General features: G+C 38.8%; 1 protein-coding gene across 6 annotated transcripts in view; it reads left to right on the forward strand.

Moving 5' to 3' along the window:
* The window catches only part of LOC5567691 (sex peptide receptor), a 112694-nt gene that overhangs the window by 75275 nt on the left and 15979 nt on the right, over window positions 1-21440 (forward strand). For all 6 annotated transcript variants that reach the window (XM_001651802.3, XM_021844109.1, XM_021844110.1 and 3 more), the window contains one exon: window positions 13927-14852. In XM_001651802.3, coding sequence (XP_001651852.3) covers window positions 13927-14852 — 926 coding nt within the window. The remainder of the gene's footprint in view (window positions 1-13926; window positions 14853-21440) is intronic.

Consider the following 21440-nt stretch of genomic DNA (forward strand, 5'->3'; position numbering starts at 1 on the left):
AGTATTTGTAACAAATTCGATGTGCTGTAGTGCAAAATTTCAGTTATTATTACAACATCCTGCATCTAATTTATAACAGCCGGTGTTACAAAAAAAATCGTAACTAAATAACACATCAAGTTATAATTTTGATAGTTTAAGCTAGTCGGGTAATCTTTTGCTACAAGTGGTAACATTTTCAAGTTTAAATGGTGTAACATGTAATCCGGTAAAGCTACAAAGATTACGTTACAGCATTTACATTTTTTTCTCGAATTTAATAAATTTGAGAATCAAAAACCCAACATCCGTGTATATTACAAAGTGTGAAGTTTTTATATCCAAAACCAAGCAATTCATCAATCCTACTGCAGAAAAAAAAAACCCTTTTTTGTTTTTGGTCATCATAAGCCAGTGCTAACATCAAACGACGTTCAGCTTGCATCCAAACTGATGAAGAAAAATGTGAGCGCAACTTAGCACCATTAGCAAAAGTAAACTGAATGCGAATATCCATGGACTTGAATTCACCATATGTACGGTTGATATGCATAAAAGTAAATTGTAAACGAAAAGTGGAGCAATTGTGAGAGAAGCGAATTTGCATTTTTTATCGTCTATTCACAAATAAAACGTACTTTTCCCCTAGTTGCATTATTCAATTGTGTATGCTCAAAAAGTAAACGAATGATTTACCGCTCGCTCTAGAGTTTTTTTTTTCTCGCGATTCGCTTTCTTCCGCCTGAGTAGGAATATATTTCGCGTGTTCTGAATAAAAACTGCGCAATGCGTCTGTTGGTTATTGTTAGTTACGAGTATTGAAACAGATGTTGAAAATTTAGAATGTATAAGAACATTATGTTTTTATACTTTAGACTTTTATTTATCCTATGAAAACAAAAATCTTATTCTGAGTGAAATGCGCTGCATATATTGATTCACAAACACTGCGATCCCTCTTTGTACATGTATCCCATCCATTAGTTCGAGGGAGGAAATTGAAAAAAAAAACTGTAAAAAAAATTTATCCAAGTGTGATTTTAAACATTTTTTTAAATTTACTAATAACAAATTTTTATGTTATCTTATTCGAACCAATTGGTTTATTTACAACTAATTTTAAATTGCGTGTAGACCCATACAACCTACCGTTTTGTCTGAAATTCCGAACAGACTCATACTCCAGACACTCGGTTTTCGTATAGCGATTTGGTTGAAATGTTTCGCTGAAATATGTCATTAAGTTACCAGAAAATGGCAGTCAATTGCAATTCTATTTTAACGTCTTCCAATTCCTCGAGAGTAGTTAGAGGTCCGTAAAATTAGCTCAGATATTTTTTTCTGCAAAATGAATCATTTGAATACGATTTATTCGTGCTGTTCGGAATTTGAACCTAGGTGTTCGGAATATGAGACAGAATGAACACAGTGTTTGGCATTTGTATCAATATATTGTTTCATGCTTTTACGTAAAATCAATACTATACAAGTTAAAATAAAAATTTTCAGCGGCGCACCCAACATCTAACCTAATTAACATTCACTTATTTAACAAACACCATTATGGCAGTTCGATTAAGCATCATGTTCAGAGCCGTATTTACGGGGGCTCCAAGGGGACCATGGGCCTCGGGCCCCCACATTTTAGGGCCCCCCACAAAATACGACTAAATTGATCATTTTTTTTTGTTTTTTAATTTCTTTATTAGTATCATTCCAATCATTACATTCATTATTTCTTATATCTAGGTATTCTGTGTTATGAGACAACACTATCATCCTAATTTGGTAACACAAATCCAAGATTTTATTAACATTTTGTTAACAACATATTACATTTCATTTGCCGTAGCAGTTCAGATTTTTTACAGGTGAGTTGCTTTCACCTGCTTATAAGAGAAAAAAAAACGTTTTTAATATACTTAACCTAACTTAACCTAAACATATAACGCATTAATCGTGGCAATAGAAGATTGTAACGATTTTTGCCTGAAATTATTAATTATTTTATTTGACATTTGTTCCAATGTTTCAACATTGGATATTTTATCTACTCATTGAAAAGTACCAGGGAGGAAGCCTCAGAATCATTTTCAACATTTTATTTTGAATTCTCTGCAGAGCTTTCTTCCTGGTATTACAACAGCTAGTTTATATTGGTACAGCATACAACATGGCTGGCCTGAAAATTTGTTTGAATATCAAAAGCTTGTTTCTAAGACAAAGTTTTGATTTTCTATTAATAAGTGGACAGAGAAGTTTCTTGATGAGGATGTAGAAAATTCCATCATTGCCAGGAGCTTTCACATTTTTGAATTTTTCAATAATAGTTCTCACTTCTTCCAAATCAGTCTCCCAGGCATTTTCGAAAACGTTCTCTTGATTGAGAATATTTTCGAACTCCTGAGTAACTTGATTTTCAATCGGACTAGTAAGTCCTAAATAAAAATTGTGCGCGCTTCCAAACTGCATAGCAAGTTTTTGAGCTTTTTCGCAATAAGTTAGTAATAATTTGTTTTCCTCTTTCAATGCCGAAATTGGCTTCTGAGGTTTTTTCAAGATTTTTGAAAATTTCCAAAAGGGCTTAGAGCCAGGGTTCAATTTAGAAGTTTTATTTTCAAAATTTTTGTTTCTTAAATCTGCAAAACGTTTCTTGATTTCTTTCTGCAAATCCTGCCATATAATTTTCATAGCAGGATCGCGAGTGCGTTGAAATTGCCTTCTCCTCACGTTTTTAAGACGGATCAAGAGTTTAAGATCATCGTCTATAATCACGGATTCAAATTTTGGAATTGCAATGTTTCTGGCTTCAACAATGGAATTTGTTAAAGTTTCAAGAGCATTGTCAATATCAAGTTTAGTTTCTAAAGAAATGTTAACATCAAGATTAGAGTCAACATACGTTTTATATATGGTCGGTGTTAAGTCAGAGGGGACCAAGTACAAAACTTGGGAAAATTGGATTATTCTCTCATTAGATGCGAAATTACCTTACCTCCGTTTCACTTTGACCAGATTTGATGAATGCTGTAAACTGCGAGAGATATGTGACAAATTTACTTTGGATGATCAATAAAAATCGATAAAAGTGTGCAGTCAGAGTGGACCAAGTGTTTATTGCCAGAATAGCGAAAATGATCAGCGCGCTGGGAAATGCGAGGAAATGAAAAACATTTCAAGAGATTTGTCAGATTTTTCGACATCGAATGATTCTTCTACTTATCCATCAATAGAAATTAATAAATATAACTTAATTCGATGCATTTGATTATGATTTTTGACCATTTTCCATATTTGGATGGGTGGTCAGAAATTGCTACAATTTCTGTGCAGACAGAGCGGACCAAGTGTTGAAAAGCACTAAACTGATTGATTATTTCATTTTTTGAGTCAATTTCAGAGTCCGATAGAAGTTTATGGTAGTTCTATGGTGTATGTATGAAATGTGCTAGAACCAGCTTATCAGACAAGTATATTTTGGTCGGTATTCAAGATTTTCACTTGGTCCACTCTGACTGAACACATATTTGAATATTGCTGGTCTCCAATGCAATGACCCTGCAAAATCTTAATTTTCAAGCTATCATAATGCCACTGATTTCGGTTTTGACGATATGGATTATTGAAAAATTTACGATACTGGTGTCGAAGGGTCTTGATAATCTGCTTATCTTAGAGATTTGCACCCAGTTTGACCATTGAAGCATTAAATGATTATTATTTTTCTAGAAATTGTTCAATCAGAGTGAACCAACTCACTGAACGGTGATGTTTAGTTCAGTCAGAGTGGACCAAGTACACATAGTCCATCAAAAAATCGTTCTATCAGAGGTTTGGATTATGATTTTTCATGATTGTCACTTCACATTATATTGTTTGAAAGTAACACAAAGATGTGTAGAAATATTGTACCAAAATTAAAACGAGTTCAAAATTTACAGAGCGTTAGACTTTAAACCCATTTTTCTCAAAATATGAAAAATGTCACTTGGTCCACTCTGACTTAACGCCGACCATATATTCCAGTCGGCTCGTAAATAATTGAAAGTGGAGCTGATAGGATTGAGAATCGCTTCATGGGATATTTGAAATGTAACAGGGATATGATCAGAATCAAAATCAGCATGAGTAACTATTTGGCTACAAAGATGACTAGAGTCAGTTAAGACCAAGTCAATCATAGATGGATTTCTAGAAGAAGAAAACATGTAGGGCTATCAGGGTATTGAATTGAGAAATATCCTGAAGAGCACTCATCAAATAAAATTCTGCCGTTGGAATTACTTTGAGAATTATTCCATGACCGATGTTTGGCATTAAAGTCACGAATGACAAAAAAAATTGACTTATTGCGAGTCAATTTTCGCAAGTCAGTTTGGAGCAAATTAACTTGCTGTCCAGAGGATTTAAAAATGTAAATAGGCAGCTATGAAAGTATATTTACCAAGCTGTGTTTCAACTGAAACACCTAAATTTCAAACACTTTAGTTCAAATGACGAAAACAGTTGATGTTTTATACGCCTATGAATGATGATTGCAACTCTCCCACATGCCCCATCAAGTCGATCGTTACGATAAACAAAAAAGTTAGGATCTCTTTTGAGTTTAGATCTAGGTTTTAAATACGTTTCGGTAATAACTGCTATATGCACGTTATTAACTGTAAGAAAATTAAACAGCTCGTCCTCTTTACCATTCAGAGAACGAGCATTCCAATTCAAAATATTTAAATTATTATTTGGATCCATTAGAAAAACGTAATCCAATAACAATTTGATGAGTAAATTTAACACCTACTTGGACTGCTTCAGTCATAGTGGTGGCTTTGAACATTGCATCAATCATTAGATTCAATTGTTCAGTTAGAAAATTAAAATCAGAGGCAGACATATCACTTGAAGTGGGTACATTTAATGATTTCCCATTAGAATTTTCGGTAGACGAAGAAGCTGAGTAGGAATTACCTGTGGCGGTAGGGTTTTTTTCCATTTGATTTTAAACAAGTAGAATGGGTACTCATAGTACGAATAGGGGAGGAGTTCAAATTACCTGCTACGATATCGGCAAAGGATTTACCGTGGGTAGATACATTCGAATGGCTACTCGACAGATTAAAATTAGTTTGTGAATGAGCATGATTATGATCTTCCTGATGGGTATGAGTCATGATCAAGCGATCGTTAACTGAAAAATGAGCATTGTTCGATACTCTACCAGGCAAATTCCGGAAACGACCGTTATCGTAACGGATATTATCTATCATCTGCCTGGCACGAGCCTCAATGACTTTCTTGCGTGAAGGGCAATTCCAAAAATTGGACTTATGATTGTTCCCGCAATTTGAGCATATAAACTTGGTGATATCTTCCTTCACTGGACAGACGTCCTTAGCGTGAGAAGAACCTCCGCAAATCATGCATTTAGCATCCATGCGACAATTTTTTGTATCATGACCCCACTTATGGCACCGACGGCACTGAGTGGGGTTCTGGTAATTTCCTCCAGGTTTCTGGAAATGTTCCCACATCACACGGACATCGAACATAAGTTTTGCTTTTTCTAAAGCTTTAATATTATTTAGTTCTTTTTTGTTGAAGTGAACTAAATAATATTCTTGTGAAAGCTCTTTCCGAACAATGCCAGAATGGGTTCTCTTTTTCATAATGATTACTTGGACTGGGGAAAATCCAAGTAAATCATTTATTCCATTTTTGATCTCTTCAGGTAACTTATAGTCACTTGAGAGACCTTTCAAGACGACTTTGAACAAACGTTCAGTTTTGTCGTCATAAGTAAAAAAATCCCTAAATCCCCCAAAATTCGGAACAACTGACCACGATAGACGGCATTATTTGCTTCCTCACTTGAATCAAAGAGCCTGGCTTAGAGGCTGCTTCGATTTGGTGTTCGAAAAATTTGTCTAGAGCATCGAAATGCTTGCTCATTTCGATACAATTATCATTATTATTCATTTCACCCTTGGAAGAAAGTTCGCATTCCGGAGGAACGTCCTTTCTTCCATTCTTGCCACGTTTAGTGACAGTTTTAAATCCTACTTTTTGGAAGGAAGTTGTGAATTCAGAGATTTACCCTTTCTTTTATTTGTAGTTGCAACCATGTTTAGTTAAAAAAAAACAAGAGAAGACGTGACCTCTTGGGAGGTTTTTTTTCCCAAGACGGTGTCCAAGAAAGATTATCACCGCTAGCTTTCGCCAACGGGTCCAACGAAAAATAGAAAGCACGGGTCCAAACAAGGTTCGTAAAGGAATCAATAGTAGAAAAAATAGTACTGAAAAGTACTGTTTTAGTAGCACTGAAAAGTACCGTTTTTAATTTTAGCACTGAATAGTAGTGTTTTATTGCTTTAGGTAGTTTTTAAAAAACTTCCAAGAGCAGAGAGAATTCGTGTACGCACAGCACGAAGGTACGATGCGCTCTCCGATTAAACAGGATTGACTTCAAGTTATGCATAGTCATCATGTCTGGAAATTAAAAATCCGAAATTTTCATACAGGTATGCTTTTTAGAGAAAACACTCCCCGAAAATAGAGATTTTCAAGAACCTCAAGACACAAACCTCGACCTAACTATGTTGAGAATTGCTCCAATCATAAAATCGTGTTCGACAAAAGTCCGTAGAACTGGATAAACTACTGTGTAGAGGTATTTTAGATAAGTTTTGGTGTTCCTTTCGGCAGTTATGATTTTTTAAAGCTTGAAAATAGCCTTAAAAGTAATAATTGATTTAAAGCACTCCTAAATTAACTCCATATTGACTGAATTTTTTACCAGAAGTTTATTTCAACATGTGAAATCAAAATATTGGTTGACTGGGGAGTTTCCAGACATTTTTGAAAATAAGAATAGGTCTACTCCTGATGTATAGACTAATTATTCTGAAGCAATTAAAGAGCGGTCAATCACCTTCTACTGGAAGTTTATTTCACATGATGCTAAGTTTTGGCGGTAAAAGTACTGAGTGTTTGAGTGCATAACAATTGCAAGAGATTTAGTTACGGTTACACTACAGTCTGACTAATCTAATCCAAATTCCTTGTTTCTATCTGAACTTGCGTAGACACCTCTCATAGCTGAATATTGATCATGTTTGAGCTTCTATTCGACAATGTCTAATTTAATGATAAGCTAATCAACAACTGAACAAGCGTATTATTCAGCTGCTGTTTAGTGCTGATCGGCTATTTTTAGCGCAAAGTGAAAAAAATATATCAATGATGGTCAAAATAAAGTTTATAGCGTTAGCGTTAGCGTAGTTACGGTATAATTCGTAGATTGGATACTAGCAACATTAATGTTTCGTTTGATAATTTCATCCAGATCACATTCAGGGACAAGGTTGGGTAAAAACTCTTGACCCATTCTTGGACAATATTACCATTGATGGTCAAAAATAAAGTTTATTCACACAAAGTAAAATTATTCTGAAATGAATAATTTAATTTCACGATAAGTTTTAGTTTGTTTTAATCTTCAATTGAAGTGATTTGTATGGATAAATTAAAATCCATTTATTTTATAAAATATATTTTTCAGTAAGTTATTTTATTAGATATGTCCTGCAACAAAAATCCACGGTAAGGGTTCCGAGGCCTATGCATCTGAAAAGAAAAGTGATTACATATCTTGATGCGTGGGATTTTTTTTCAGAAATTGCCAAGTAAATTATTTTTTTTAGATAGCAGTATTCAGTTGAGAAGAAGTGTCATTTCAAATGTAGCTCGCTATAGAAATTTCTTTATACAATTAAAAAAAAAAAGATTTAATTTCTGACAATGATATCTAAAATGAACTGCTAGAACAACATTGGCAAGTCATTTAAGATTTTGTAAGATTTGACCAACAGTTGCGATGGATTGATAAGATTTGTGAACATACTATTTTTCTATGGTTCAGAAGTTCCAGGAACAACATTTTGAAATTGTCTTCAGACCTTTTATTTCTTATGTCAATCAAATCAACATCACGTTTTAGTTGCTAGAACTTCGCTCCTACTCAGAATACTTAGTCTAAATGTCTATTTTTGTTTTTCAAAATAATCCTATATTTGTGGAGACTGACCATGTTTTTTTTTTGTAAACAGTTATTCAGAAAGCTTTGAGAAATCATCAGTTATGGTTGTATTTTATAACTTTTTTATATTAGTAACTTAGAAATGTGTTCGGAACTCAACATGAATTTTGGATATTTTATCCATTTTCCGAAAATTTAGCTATAGTGTTACCTCTTTTGGAGGTTTATTTATTGCTGAACAATGTTTTATTTATCGTTATTTTGGCCTTCATTGGACCAACTGTTCTTATAATATACCGGAGCAAAATCAGATGATAAGTCTCCACTTTCAGTCTCTTACTTACGTGTTTGGAACGTTTTTCTAAATCTAATAATTCTAAGTTTAATATGAACTTGCATTGTCTTTGGGCCACCCTTAAATCATTACCAAGAAGTCAAAAATTTATTTTTCCCATATAAGCCGTACAACCAGAGCCTAGCTTCTCCATTAGAGTGGTTCAAAAAATCGTTTTTGCTCCACACCGCTAATTCGATTTTAGATCAAATTCTGAGTGTCCTCCCAAAATTGGAGCTCATTTGGATGAAAACTGAGACTGCACAAGCCCTTTGAAGTTTATATGGGAATTACTATGGGAAAAGCAAGTTATTCATTCAATCGGCCATAGTATTTGCTCATGTGCTCTTGGGGATTTGAACTATGTTGAATTTGTGAGATACATTCATCAGCTACAACTTTGCTGTGATGTGTAGTAACCCGCGACTTATGTTAGCTACGCAATCAGATCCTTAGCAACGCCATTAACCTTAGAAACCTAAGTTTGTTATTTCAAATAAATATTCATTAGTCTTCCAACCTTCAAACCAGAAGCACCTATTTTATTCAAGCTCTGCTAGAGGTTATTGGCCCAGCCGGTAACCGGAAGAAGAATTCAAAAATTCAAGATGGCACCACCAACAGGAGCAAGTTCCGGATCTCAAGCTGGCGGCGGAAACGGCAGTCGACCTGAAGCAGGAAGCGTTCGAGTTACGACGGGGTCCGTGGCGATGCCGGCCATAGAGAAGTTGAAGGGACGCGAAAATTACTCCACCTGGGCATTCGCGATGCGGATGATATTGATTCGAGAGGGAAGCTGGTGTGCCATCGAACCGGCGGAAGGTGAAGTTGTAGCTGCTGATGTCAAGATGCGTGCGCTGGCGACAATCTGTCTCAGTCTGGAGAGCTATAATTATAGCCTCGTCCAGGACGCGGCGGATGCAGCGGAAGCATGGAGGAAACTCGGTACAGCATTTCAAGACACCGGGTTGACACGGAAAATCGGCCTACTCCGGAAGTTGACGTCCATCCGGTTGGTGAGTAGCTCAAGCGTGGAGGAATACGTCAACGAGCTGATGAGCACCACCCACAAGCTTGCTTCGATTGGGTTCAAGGTGGACGACTCGTGGCTGGTGGCGTTGCTGCTGATGGGGCTACCAGAACATTACGAGCCCATGATTATGGGACTGGAGGCCTCCGGAGCAAATCTGACCTCGGATGCGGTGAAAGCGAAAATTCTTCAAGATGTGAAGTTCGAGAGGGGACCAACGAACAGCAACGATGAAGGTGCACTGTACACGCGAGGCATGAATTCGACCAAATTCAAGGGGCAAGCCAAGAAGAAACCCGAGAAGACGTGCTTCAACTGTGGCAAGCCAGGCCATTTTGCGTCGAAATGTCCGGACAAGTTGGTCAGCAAGACGAAATCGAAGTCGAACGGGCTCTGCAGTATTTTTGCGATCGGCGATGTTCAAGCAGACGCCTGGTACTTTGATTCAGGAGCGACGTGTCACATGGCCAGACCGAACCAGGTTTTCATGGACGAAACAGCACTGCAGCACGCGGTGGGGACCGCGAACAATGGCAGCATGGAGGCCATGTCTAGAGGAACAGTTGCGTTGCAGATTCCGGATGGTACGATCGATGTTCACGGAGTGCTGAAAATTCCCAATTTGGCAACTAACCTGTTGTCGGTAAGTTCGATCTGCAAGAGAGGCCATACCATGAAATTCACTGCGGACAAATGTGAAGTGCTGAATGAGGACGGTGAGCTGGTCGTTTCCGGCAAGGAAGAAGGCGGCCTGTACCGTTTGAATCAGACGAAGCGAACGTTTCTGGCGAATGGAATTCAGTTGTGGCATCGGAGGATGGGCCACCTGAACGATTCAAGTCTGAAGCAGCTCAAGAATGTGTCCGATGGCGTGGATTTTCAAGGCGAGAAGGTGAAGGATTGCACGGTGTGTCTGGAAGGGAAACAATCACGAAGACCATTTCCCAAGAGCGAAACCAGCGCATCAGAACTGCTAGAGCTGGTGCATTCCGATCTCTGCGGACCAGTGGAGATTCCTTCCATGGGTGGCAGTCGATATTTTGTGACGTTTCTCGATGATGCAAGCAAGAGAGTGGCCGTTTACTTCCTGAAGGCAAAAAGTGAAGCCCTGGCGGCGTTCAAGTTGTTTCGAGCGAAGGCGGAGCGGCAAACAGGTAAAAAGCTAAAAATCCTCAGGACAGACAATGGGCGTGAGTACATGAACGAGGAATTCCGGAAGACACTGGAGAAAGATGGCATCCGTCATCAGAGGTCGTGTCCATACACTCCGGAACAGAACGGCACGGCAGAGAGGATGAATAGAACCCTTGTGGAGAAGGCTAGATGTCTGCTGAACGATGCGCGCATGCAGAAAGAATTCTGGGCGGAGGCAATTTCGACGGCAGCATACCTGGTGAACCGATCACCGGCCAGGTCCATTGGGAACAAGACACCGGAAGAACTGTGGACTGGCAAGAGGCCCGATTTGCGGCACCTGAAGGTTTTCGGTACGAGTTTGATGGTCCATGTTCCCAAGGTAAAGCGTAGGAAGTTCGATCCGAAGGCGGTGAAGGGCGTTTTCGTAGGCTATTGCGAGGACACGAAGGGATTCCGGGTTTACCTCCCGGAGAACCACAAGTTCGAGATCAGTCGTGACGTGGAAGCGGTTAACGAGGACGGGCAGGTTTCCCGAACCGAGAGTCCTCAAGCGGTTCGACCGGTGCAATTCATGGAGCTGTATACTGAAGAGACCATTGTGCCCGTTGAATGTCTAGATGTGAACGCCAACAATTCCGATGATGAGGAGGAAGGTGCAGCAATCAACAACACGCTGGAGACGTCTGGCGATGATTTTGAAGACGCCTGCAGCGACCACGCGCTCCCACCGCAACAATTAAGACCAGTTGAAGAAAGTCAACAAGGGTTGAGGCGCAGCGGTCGGGAGCGCATTTGTCCAGGCAAGTATGATGATTTTGTAACTTACGGTACGTTTTCTGGCGAAGTTATTCCCCCCCAGCCATCTGCTCCATCGATGCTTGTGGAGGACGTTCCACAGAGCTACGACGAGGTCATGCGGCGACCTGATCGTGATTGCTGGATCGCGGCGATGAAGCAAGAGATGGCGTCATTGAGCGAAAACCAGACCTGGACGTTATCGAATCTGCCAGAGGGACGCAAAGCCATCCGAAACAAGTGGGTTTTTGCTATCAAGCGAGGACCTGATGGAAGCCTGGAGCGATATAAAGCGCGGCTTGTCGTGAAGGGGTGTTCCCAGAAGCCTGGAGTGGACTACGAGGAAGTCTACGCCCCCGTAGTACGGTATTCGACCATTCGTTACCTGATGGCGGTGGCAACGAAGTTCGACTTAGATGTGGACCAGATGGACGTGGTTACCGCATTCCTGCAAGGCGAGCTGGGTGACGAGCAGATTTTCATGGTCTAGCCTGAAGGATTCGCGGTTCCAAATGGCAAGGTCTGCAAGCTGAACAAGGCTTTATACGGTCTGAAGCAATCGAGCCGAGTATGGAATGCGAACCTGGACGAGGTGCTGCGAGAATTCGGCCTGCAAAGATCGCGGGTAGACACCTGCCTGTACTGGATGCTGGATGGAGAGAAAATGCTTTTCGTGACGATATACGTAGACGACCTGTTGATATTCACAAACGACCGACGATTGTAGAAGAGGCTGAAGGATTTTTTGATGCAGCGATTTAAAATGAAGGACCTGGGTGAGGCCACACACTGCCTTGGCATTCGGATCCAGCGGGATCGACGTGAAGGCAAGCTTTCGTTGGACCAACAGGCGTATATTGAGGAGATCGTTCGTCGTTTTGGAATGACGAATGCGAATCCGGTAGCAGCTCCGGCGGATCCGAGCGGTAGACTGGAAAAGTCGATGGCCCCGAAGACTGAAAGAGAGAAAATGGAGATGAGAGATGTGCCGTACAAAGAAGCAGTAGGATGTTTGTCGTTCGTGGCCCAGACAACTCGACCCGACATTGCGTTTGCTGTGAATGCGGTAAGCCAATTTTCATCGAACCCTGGCAGGCAGCATTGGGAAGCTGTTAAGCGTATCATCCGATACCTGAAGGGCACGGCTACGAAGAAATTACAGTACAAGAGGGACGAGAATGGACAACTGGTCGGATATAGCGATGCCGATTGGGGAGGAGATCCAGATAGCCGCAGATCGACAACCGGCTACGTCTTTACGATGCAGGGTGCTGCCATAGCCTGGAATGTGAAGAAACAGCCGACTGTAGCACTTTCGTCATGCGAGGCGGAGTATATGGCGCTCTCCCGGAGCATTCAAGAAGCCATGTGGTGGAGCAATCTTCGGTCGGAATTCACCAACGTTGGACCGGTTCCGATGTTCTGCGACAACCAGTCAGCAATCAGCATCGCAGGCAACGGATCCTATAATCCCAGGACGAAGCATGTTAGCATCCGCTATCATTTCGTGCACGAGAGTTTGGAGAACGGCGTGGTCAAACTTGGCTACACGCCCACTTCGAGCCAACCGGCAGATGGATTCACCAAATCGCTGGCTACACCAAACCAGCAGAAGTTTTGCCATTTTATAGGCGTCGCAGATTAGGGAGGAGTGATGTGTAGTAACCCGCGACTTATGTTAGCTACGCAATCAGATCCTTAGCAACGCCATTAACCTTAGAAACCTAAGTTTGTTATTTCAAATAAATATTCATTAGTCTTCCAACCTTCAAACCAGAAGCACCTATTTTATTCAAGCTCTGCTAGATGCTGAAGACCGTTTTTAAATCAGACGCCCCAGTAATTAGTTATTGATTTTTGAATGAGTTGTAAAACTTTGGCTATAATTATTGGGCTGTTCTGCAGGCATCACTGGATATATGCAGTAAAACATAGTAGCCATGATTTGTGCGTGCTATCTTTCGCGCCAGGTGAAGCAATGTTGCCTGTTCAGAAGCTAAATGAGCACTGCTAAAGAATTTGTGACTGGATATAAATCAATAACTAATTACTGAGGCGTCCGATTTGAAAACGGTCTTCGACAAAGTTGTAGCTGATGAATGTATCTCACAGTATCAACGTAGCTCTAATCCCCAAGAGCACATGCGAAAACACTATGACCGATTGAATGAATTGGTTGCTTTACTCATAGTAATTCCCATATAAACTTTTAAGGGCTTGTGCAGTCTCAGTTTTCATCCAAATGAGCTCCAATTTTGGGAGGACACTCAGAATTTGATCTAAAATCGAATGAGCGGTGTGGAGAAAAAACGCTTTTATTAAGTATACACTAGTGTTGGAAAATCGTACAAAACCTCGTTAATCATTTTTGACTCAAACCCATTCCTAATTGAGTTCACCCGACAACAAACCCGTTTCATAACTTCTGCATTTTCGCTTAAACGTGTACAATGAAAATCAATTAACTCTATATTATGTTTGCAGCTAGTACTCGGTAGCTTTCTAAACGTTAATATTAAACTTGCCTAGGACTGTGATTCCGTAACACATGATTTATTATACCCATTCTCTTGTGTAATTTGTTTGCTACAGCATGCATTTATTTGTTCTCGTCCACAGCTACTCCAACATCCACGGAATCGTGTGTCTTCTAGTGTGCATATTCGGAAGCATTGCAAACACCCTGAACATCGTAGTGCTAACAAGGCGAGAAATGCGTTCACCCACAAATGCTATTCTCACTGGTTTGGCCATCGCCGATCTACTTGTAATGCTAGACTATATGCCTTACGCAATTTACATGAGTCCATATATGCAATTTTCCAGAGAGGAAAGGCTGACCTACAGTTGGAGTTGGTATGTCATGTTTCACTCAATATTTGCACAGATTTGTCATACCATCTCAATCTGGTTGACGGTGACTTTGGCCGTGTGGCGTTACATTGCAGTAGCATATCCGCAGAAAAATCGCATATGGTGTGGGATGGCCAACACATTATTAGCAATCACAAGTTCCTACATAGTATGTCCCATGGTGGGCATTCCACTGTACCTGTCATTCAGCATAAAACCACATGTTGAACAACTCGGAAGTGACGGTAATCCCTACAAATTGACCACAAATGGTTCAGCTCGGAATATCACTCTCTACCGGACGTCACCCTCGGAACTGGCCGAAAATAACCCAGCATTGCTGAATGTAAATTTCTGGATTTATAGCGTAGTGATAAAATTGATTCCGTGTATAGCGTTGACGATACTGAGCCTTCGTTTAATTGCTGCCTTGCTGGAAGCAAAACGTCGACGGAAGCAACTAACCGGAAACTCGAAAGGCATGAAACAAATTGTGGACGGACGAGTCGTTGACGTGCAGCAAAAGAAAAGCTCCAAAAACATGGATAAGGAAAAGCAAACAGATCGCACAACTCGGATGCTGTTGGCTGTGCTGCTTCTGTTTCTCATAACAGAATTCCCACAAGGCATCCTGGGGCTGCTAAGTGCACTGTTAGGAAAGGACTTTTTTTACAACTGCTATTTGAAACTAGGTCAGTGTCGGAAGGCAAATGACACAGTGATACATATACATACTCCGGTAAATGGTTTTGGCTTCGTGCGAGTAAAGTGCTTCCGGTTACGCATTCAGTGACGCTGAACTTTATTTAACGTTTTGTGTTCAAAGGCAGGCAATTATTCATTATTTGAGTTTCAATTCGAACAGTCGGCTGGCTTTCATTTTCATTTTGTGCATAAATTATTTTGCAATTGATACTGCTTGATTGTTTGAGTCAATGAGTCGTTCATACATGACGTAGCAAGGGGAGTGAAGTTTCACAAGTTTGTGACAATGTATGGCGAGAGGGAGGGGGGATCCTAAACTAGTGGACGTAGCTTTTTGAATCATATCGGTAAAACAGTCGTGCTTAAAATAAAATTGATACACGTTTCTTTATCAACCATATTTTGTTTAGGGTAGATGTACCAATAGTGGAGGTACTAGGCACGATTTAACTTCATTTAACCGCCTAAATTCAAGAAGTGCAATTAAGGTACATGTTAATGTTGTAACGGGAAGTAAAGACCATTGACTTATTGAGAAAAATGATTTCATCGCAGTAATCCACGGCATGTCAGTGAAAAATAATACCTCCACTATTGGTACACTGTTCCTTTAGTTGCGGTATATTTTTAATTTGTGTTCCTATAGTTGCGGTATCCGTTGTTTTCTTATGGGACCCTCCACTATAGGAACACTTTACCGCAACTATTGGTACAAGTAAGTAAAGTTTTAGCAATTTTAGTGATATTCCATCAGTTTTAAAGCAATTTGGACGCTCTTTTCAACTATTCCGTGTATCAACAAGCTAAAACGCCGATTGGCAGTGTCTATTCTGCAACTATAGGAACACCCACAACTAAGTGTGTTTGCAATATCTCATCTTAATAGGCTGTTTTTCATCACGTCAATTTGTCATGAAACGGCCTACTTTCCTGCACTGAATTATGCAATGTGGTAATAGACATTACACAACTGAAATTAGTGCTGTAATTATTCATTACGTAACGCTTTCCTCATTATGCAACTGTTTTGAGTTGCGTAATAAATCAATACACAACATTTTTTTAGAAATTGGAAAATAATGGTGGATGCATTCCTATATGGTTTCTGGTACCCACAAGTGATCTTCTACGAAATTGCAAAAAAAGACTGTACGCAACTCATTGCAGAACTCAATTTTTACAGTACTTATCGTTATTATATTACGACAAGCCTCGTTGGATATATGTACGACTCGTGCGGTAAATATCATCTCTCTGCAACTTGTTACGTAATAGTAGTTTACGGAACAAGTTGCAGAATGATGATTTTTACAGCACGAGTCGTAAATTTATCCTACGAGGCTTGCCGAGTAGGATAGTTACGACGAGTGATGTAAAAATCGAGTTCTGCAACGAGTTACGTACAACATTTTTTGCAATTTCGTAGAAGACCACATGAGGGTATCAGAAATTATATCGGAAAGCATTCACCATTATTTTACATTTTCTGAAAAATTGTTGTGTTATGATTCATTACGCAACTCAAAACAGTTGCGTGATGAGAAAGCGTTTCGTAATGATCAGCAAGCACTGGTTTCAGTTGCGTAATGACTATTCCCGCACTGCATACTTCAGTGCAGGAAAGTAGGCCGTTTCATGACAGATTGGCGTGATGAAAAACAGCCTATTACGATGAGAAATTGCAAAAACTACTATTACGCAACAAGATGCGAATGATGATTTTTACAGCACTCTTCATACATTTATCCAACAAGGCTTGCCGAGTTGGATAATTACGATGAGTGTTGTAAAAACGTATTTTCCAATCACGAAACAACAATTTTGAAAATAAAATTTCTCGATTGAACCCTGGCTCAAAGCCCTTTTGAAAATTATCATAAAAATAAAAATAAAAAAACCTCAGGAGCCAATTCCGGCCATGAAAAAAGAAAACAAATTTATACTAACTAATTGCTAATTTTCCAAAAACAGTTTTTGAATTTTGTATACTAATTTTTTGCTTGAAGTCAAACATTTTTCTATTCTGGAGGAATAGAATGCAGCGCGGGCGGTAATGCTGCAGCATGGTAAGGACTGTTCTATTCATAAAGTGGACACTTTGTTTATGCTATATCTTTTTTATTAATTGATAAAATCGTAATCGGTTTTCTGTGCATCGTTCAACTATTATTCTACAATGCTATGGGAATATAAGATCTGAGAAAATGCTTTTGGTTGAAAAGCTAAATAGTTTTTCCAAAAACTTAAAAAATATCTGATTGTCAAATTTATACATTATTTTTCGCAAAACCAAAATCCTCATTTTTATGAACAAATTATATGTTTGTATTCTTTTCTATTCTACTAAAGATGTTGCTTTAAAAAAAATTATATTCCACCATTCACTGACATTTGGTAACATTAGTGATCTATCAATTCACGCCCAAATTTGCTGATACACTTTCCTTTCATTCCCAGCAAAGGAGAAAAGTAAAATACATGTTCGAAACTAGTTTACTAAAGACTAAAGACGAGATTACTAAAGAAACTATATTTGTATAAACGAGAGCTAAATCGTGAGTTTAAACCGCAGTCTTAAGTATAAATTTTACTCTTTATGGACGTTTTACTTAAAAGTCTCATACTTTTAAAACCATGTACGCATATTTAACGATCTACAGCAAATTGTAAACGTTTTTCTCCAATTATTTCAATTGGTAATCTCAGAATAACATATTATGAAAATAATATGTCGAAAACAAAATCGATTTTATTACAGCAGTGTTGCCAATTTTGATGATTATCATTGTGCTTTGAAAGGTCTTCAAAAAATGAAGCATTTGTTTTTCTATTGTGCTTTATATGTGACGTGGGGACTACATAAGTAACTCTACGAAGGCGTAAGTTATTTTTAATATTAATACCATATTAGCACTTCCGTTAGGACGTTCATTAAGCTAAAATAATTCTACTCATTTCAGTTCCCTTCAAGTTTAAAATTGTTTCTCTAAAAATATCTAGGGACATGATTTTATTATATCTGTAAAATAGTTGCTCCAAAAATAACTTGATTTTTTTCCATCAGGCTTCTGATTGATGTTGATTTCGAAGAACAAGCGTTTTATTTAAATAAAAATATAGATTGTCGAATATTCCGACCATTTTCTAACAATCATTGATTTTGATAACCTCCAAAAATCGACCGTTCTAAACGTTGTTCCATATTCGGGTGCAATTTAATTATTTTTGTGAATATTCCATTATCACAACATTGTACAATACTAGTCAAACGATGTACAGAAAACCGATTGAAATTTTATTGATAAATTTAAAAGATACAGCATGCACAAGGTGTCCACTTTATAAAATGAACAGTCCTTACCCAGCAGAACGTGGAGCGTTATAGGGTAATTCGCCAATTGTTGAACGAAAAAATGCTCGCTAATTGTTGAACACGCCATAAGGAATACACGGACTGTTCAACAATAGGCAAGGGTTTTAGCCGTTCAACATTAGGCGAATTGCCCTAGACGTAAACGGCAACAGCAGACCGGGAGAAAAAACTTCGCCTGGAGGAGACGGAGTGCGAGGAGATGGAACAGCTGTGCCGGTCTCAAGAAACACGTAAGTTCTATCAGAAGCTCAACGTATCCCGCAAAGGCTTTGTGGCGTGAGCCGAGATGTGTTGGGATAAAAACGGGAGCATTTTGACGGACGAGCGTGAGGTGGTCGAAAGGTGGAAACAGCCTTTCGACGAGCACCTGAATGGCGCTGAGAGCAAGGCAATGAAGGACGAGACAACGGAGGAAATGCCTTCGCTAGTACTGCGGAGGATGGAAACCAACCAGCCCCCACTTTGAAAGAGGTTAAGGATGCCATTCACCAGATCCACGAGATCCAGTCAATTTGTTTGCTTCGCGGATGATATGGACATTGCGGCCGAACATTTGAAAAGGTTACAGACCTGTACGCCCGCCTGAAGCGCTAGGCAGCAAAAGTTGGACTGGTGGTGAATGCGTACATGCTAGTAGGTAAAGCTGAGCGCGACATGGCTCATCTAGGTAGCAGTGTAACGATAGACGGGGATACGTTCGAGGTGGTCGACGAGTTCGTCTACCTTGGATCCTTGCTGACGGTTGACAATAACGTTAGCCGTGAAATACGGAGGCGCATCATCAGTGGAAATCGGGCCTACTATGGCCTCCACAATAAGCTGCGGTCAAAAAAAAAAAAAAAGATTCACACCCGCACCAAATGTACCATGTACTACGCCCATAAAGCCGGTAGTCCTCTACGGGCATGAAACGTGGACGAGATTGTCCTACCTTTCCCCGAAAACCATTTCCCCGAATTCAATTTCCCCGAATGACGTTTTCCCGAATGTACCATATCCCCGAAAAAAATATTGCGTGCATTAAACTCAAAACAACTGAGAAATTGTTCATGTGATAGCCTGATATGAAAAAGCAAATACATGATAGGCAGTTTCATTATAAGCGGTATGTTTGGCCTATGGTTATTTGGCTTATGGACATTTGGGAGAATGGACGTTTGGCTGAGTTTTGCCTTCTTAGAATTTTGGGCTTTTCTTCAAATTTATACTTTTTCAGTAATTATTGGCACTTAGCTGATAATATTTCAATTTGAATTTTCCCTTCTCTTAATGTTCGGCTGTTCCGTCAATGTGTTTCGCAATTTTTACAGAGGTACATTTTTCGGCCAAACGTTTTTATACCTTATGTCAATTAGGTAAGTCAAGCGATTATTCTTTCGTAATACTGAATAGAGAGGACTGTAACCACAATAAGCCCATTGAGCTTTTTACGGTAGGCTTAAGATGGAATCTAATATATTTTTCCCTAAATAATTAAACTTGAGTTTTATTTCTAGCTAAAAATATAAAAGACACAACCCATACTTCTTTATTCATTTTCTGACAATCAATATCAGTTTTCAAAATAAATATATTTTTATGTCTACATTACATACAATTTTGTCGGAAATGACTTAAAACTAACAACCGTAAACATCAAATAAAGTGAGCATGTTAATAATGAATACACAAAATGCAAATCATCACCACTTAAATAGAAAAAAAATGCCTATTCAATCAAAAATCTTTATCAAGAGTAGATCGGAAGCATTGAAAATGTTGGATAAAAACGTTAGAATCTGTAATATTTTAATTTACAATAAACATTTGAGAGGATAGCATATAATTACCACAAAAAAAATCTGGTTAAAGTTTCAGTAGCTGTGAATAACAGCTTTCTTATTAAAGAAGGAAAAATACCTGTTGATAATAGTAGAAGCTGTAAGCAGAACAATATTAACACAGCAAAGCTTTAAAGAACTGCTTACAATTAAAAGAAGAAGAGCCTTGCTTTAAAATTATCAACAATTATTATTGGAGTAGTAAAATAAGGAAGAACAATCTATGTTCTAAAGAAGGGATATTTATATAATTGAGAACACGCAACCTTTACGATATCAAATTATTGTAACAGAAAAAATCTGAACATGTTCCTATGTTTTATGGAACACAAACTACTAACGCGGAAGTAATGATCGAATAATAGCCTCGAAACGGCGATGTGCTAATCTGTCAGATGCCTCCGTAAGAAATTATTGACTCATTTTTATTTTAAATTTCTTGTGCAGTAAAGATCAATATGTCTCTTTTTGGTAACGTCTTTGAATCCTGCACAAAGTTTTCAATCAATCACAGTTTATTTCATAATTTTGCCGTTGCCCGTTTAGTCAGATGTAATTTAGATTAATTGAGTACGAACAAACGGCCTAATGGTTCATATTTGTTCACCTTCTGGATAATCTTTCAAAACCCACCTTATACATTTTTATAACGATTCTTACTATAATAGAATTTAAATACTGAACTTAATTTTTATCATCATTTTTTTAAAAGCAGACCTTCTAATAAAATCGGCCATCGATTTGCAATCGAAATATCTCGTCTGTTAATTTTTTTTTTAAATCTTTCATAATGCAGCGTCTATTTATAACGTAACGCTAAAATTGGCAATTTCCAAACCACCTCCCTCCCTCCGTAACGCTTTTTGCATGAAAGAAATATAAGTTTTGTATGAGCCGTAACGCTTCAGACTACTCCTTTCTACCCCTATAACGTTACGTAATTTCTGGATGGCACCTAAGAGAAGAGGCACCTAGAGGGGCCTTTATTAGCTTAGTGGTTAGCGTCCGCGGCAACAAAGCAAAGCCATGTTGAAGGTGCCTGGGTTCGATTCCCAGTCGGTCCAGGATCTTTTCGTAATAGAAATTTCCTTGTCTTCTCTGGGCATAGAGTATCATCGTACTCGCCACACGATATACGAATGCGAAAATGACAACTAAGGCAAAGAAAGCTCTTAGTTAATAACTGCGGAAGTAATCTTAGAACACAACGTTGAGTAACCGGCTCTGTTATAGTTGGGACGTTAATGCCAAGAAGAAGAAGAAGAAGAAGATCTAAGAGAATCATAAATTTGTAGCGATTATCTTTGTTACTGAATTCAGTCCATTACGCTGATAATTCAAAAATAAGATAATGTGTTTAGAAAAACCTTTCGGAGAAACAG

This window comes from Aedes aegypti, chromosome 2 (genome assembly GCF_002204515.2).
Source record: "Aedes aegypti strain LVP_AGWG chromosome 2, AaegL5.0 Primary Assembly, whole genome shotgun sequence".
NCBI classification, from domain to species: Eukaryota; Metazoa; Arthropoda; class Insecta; order Diptera; family Culicidae; genus Aedes; species Aedes aegypti.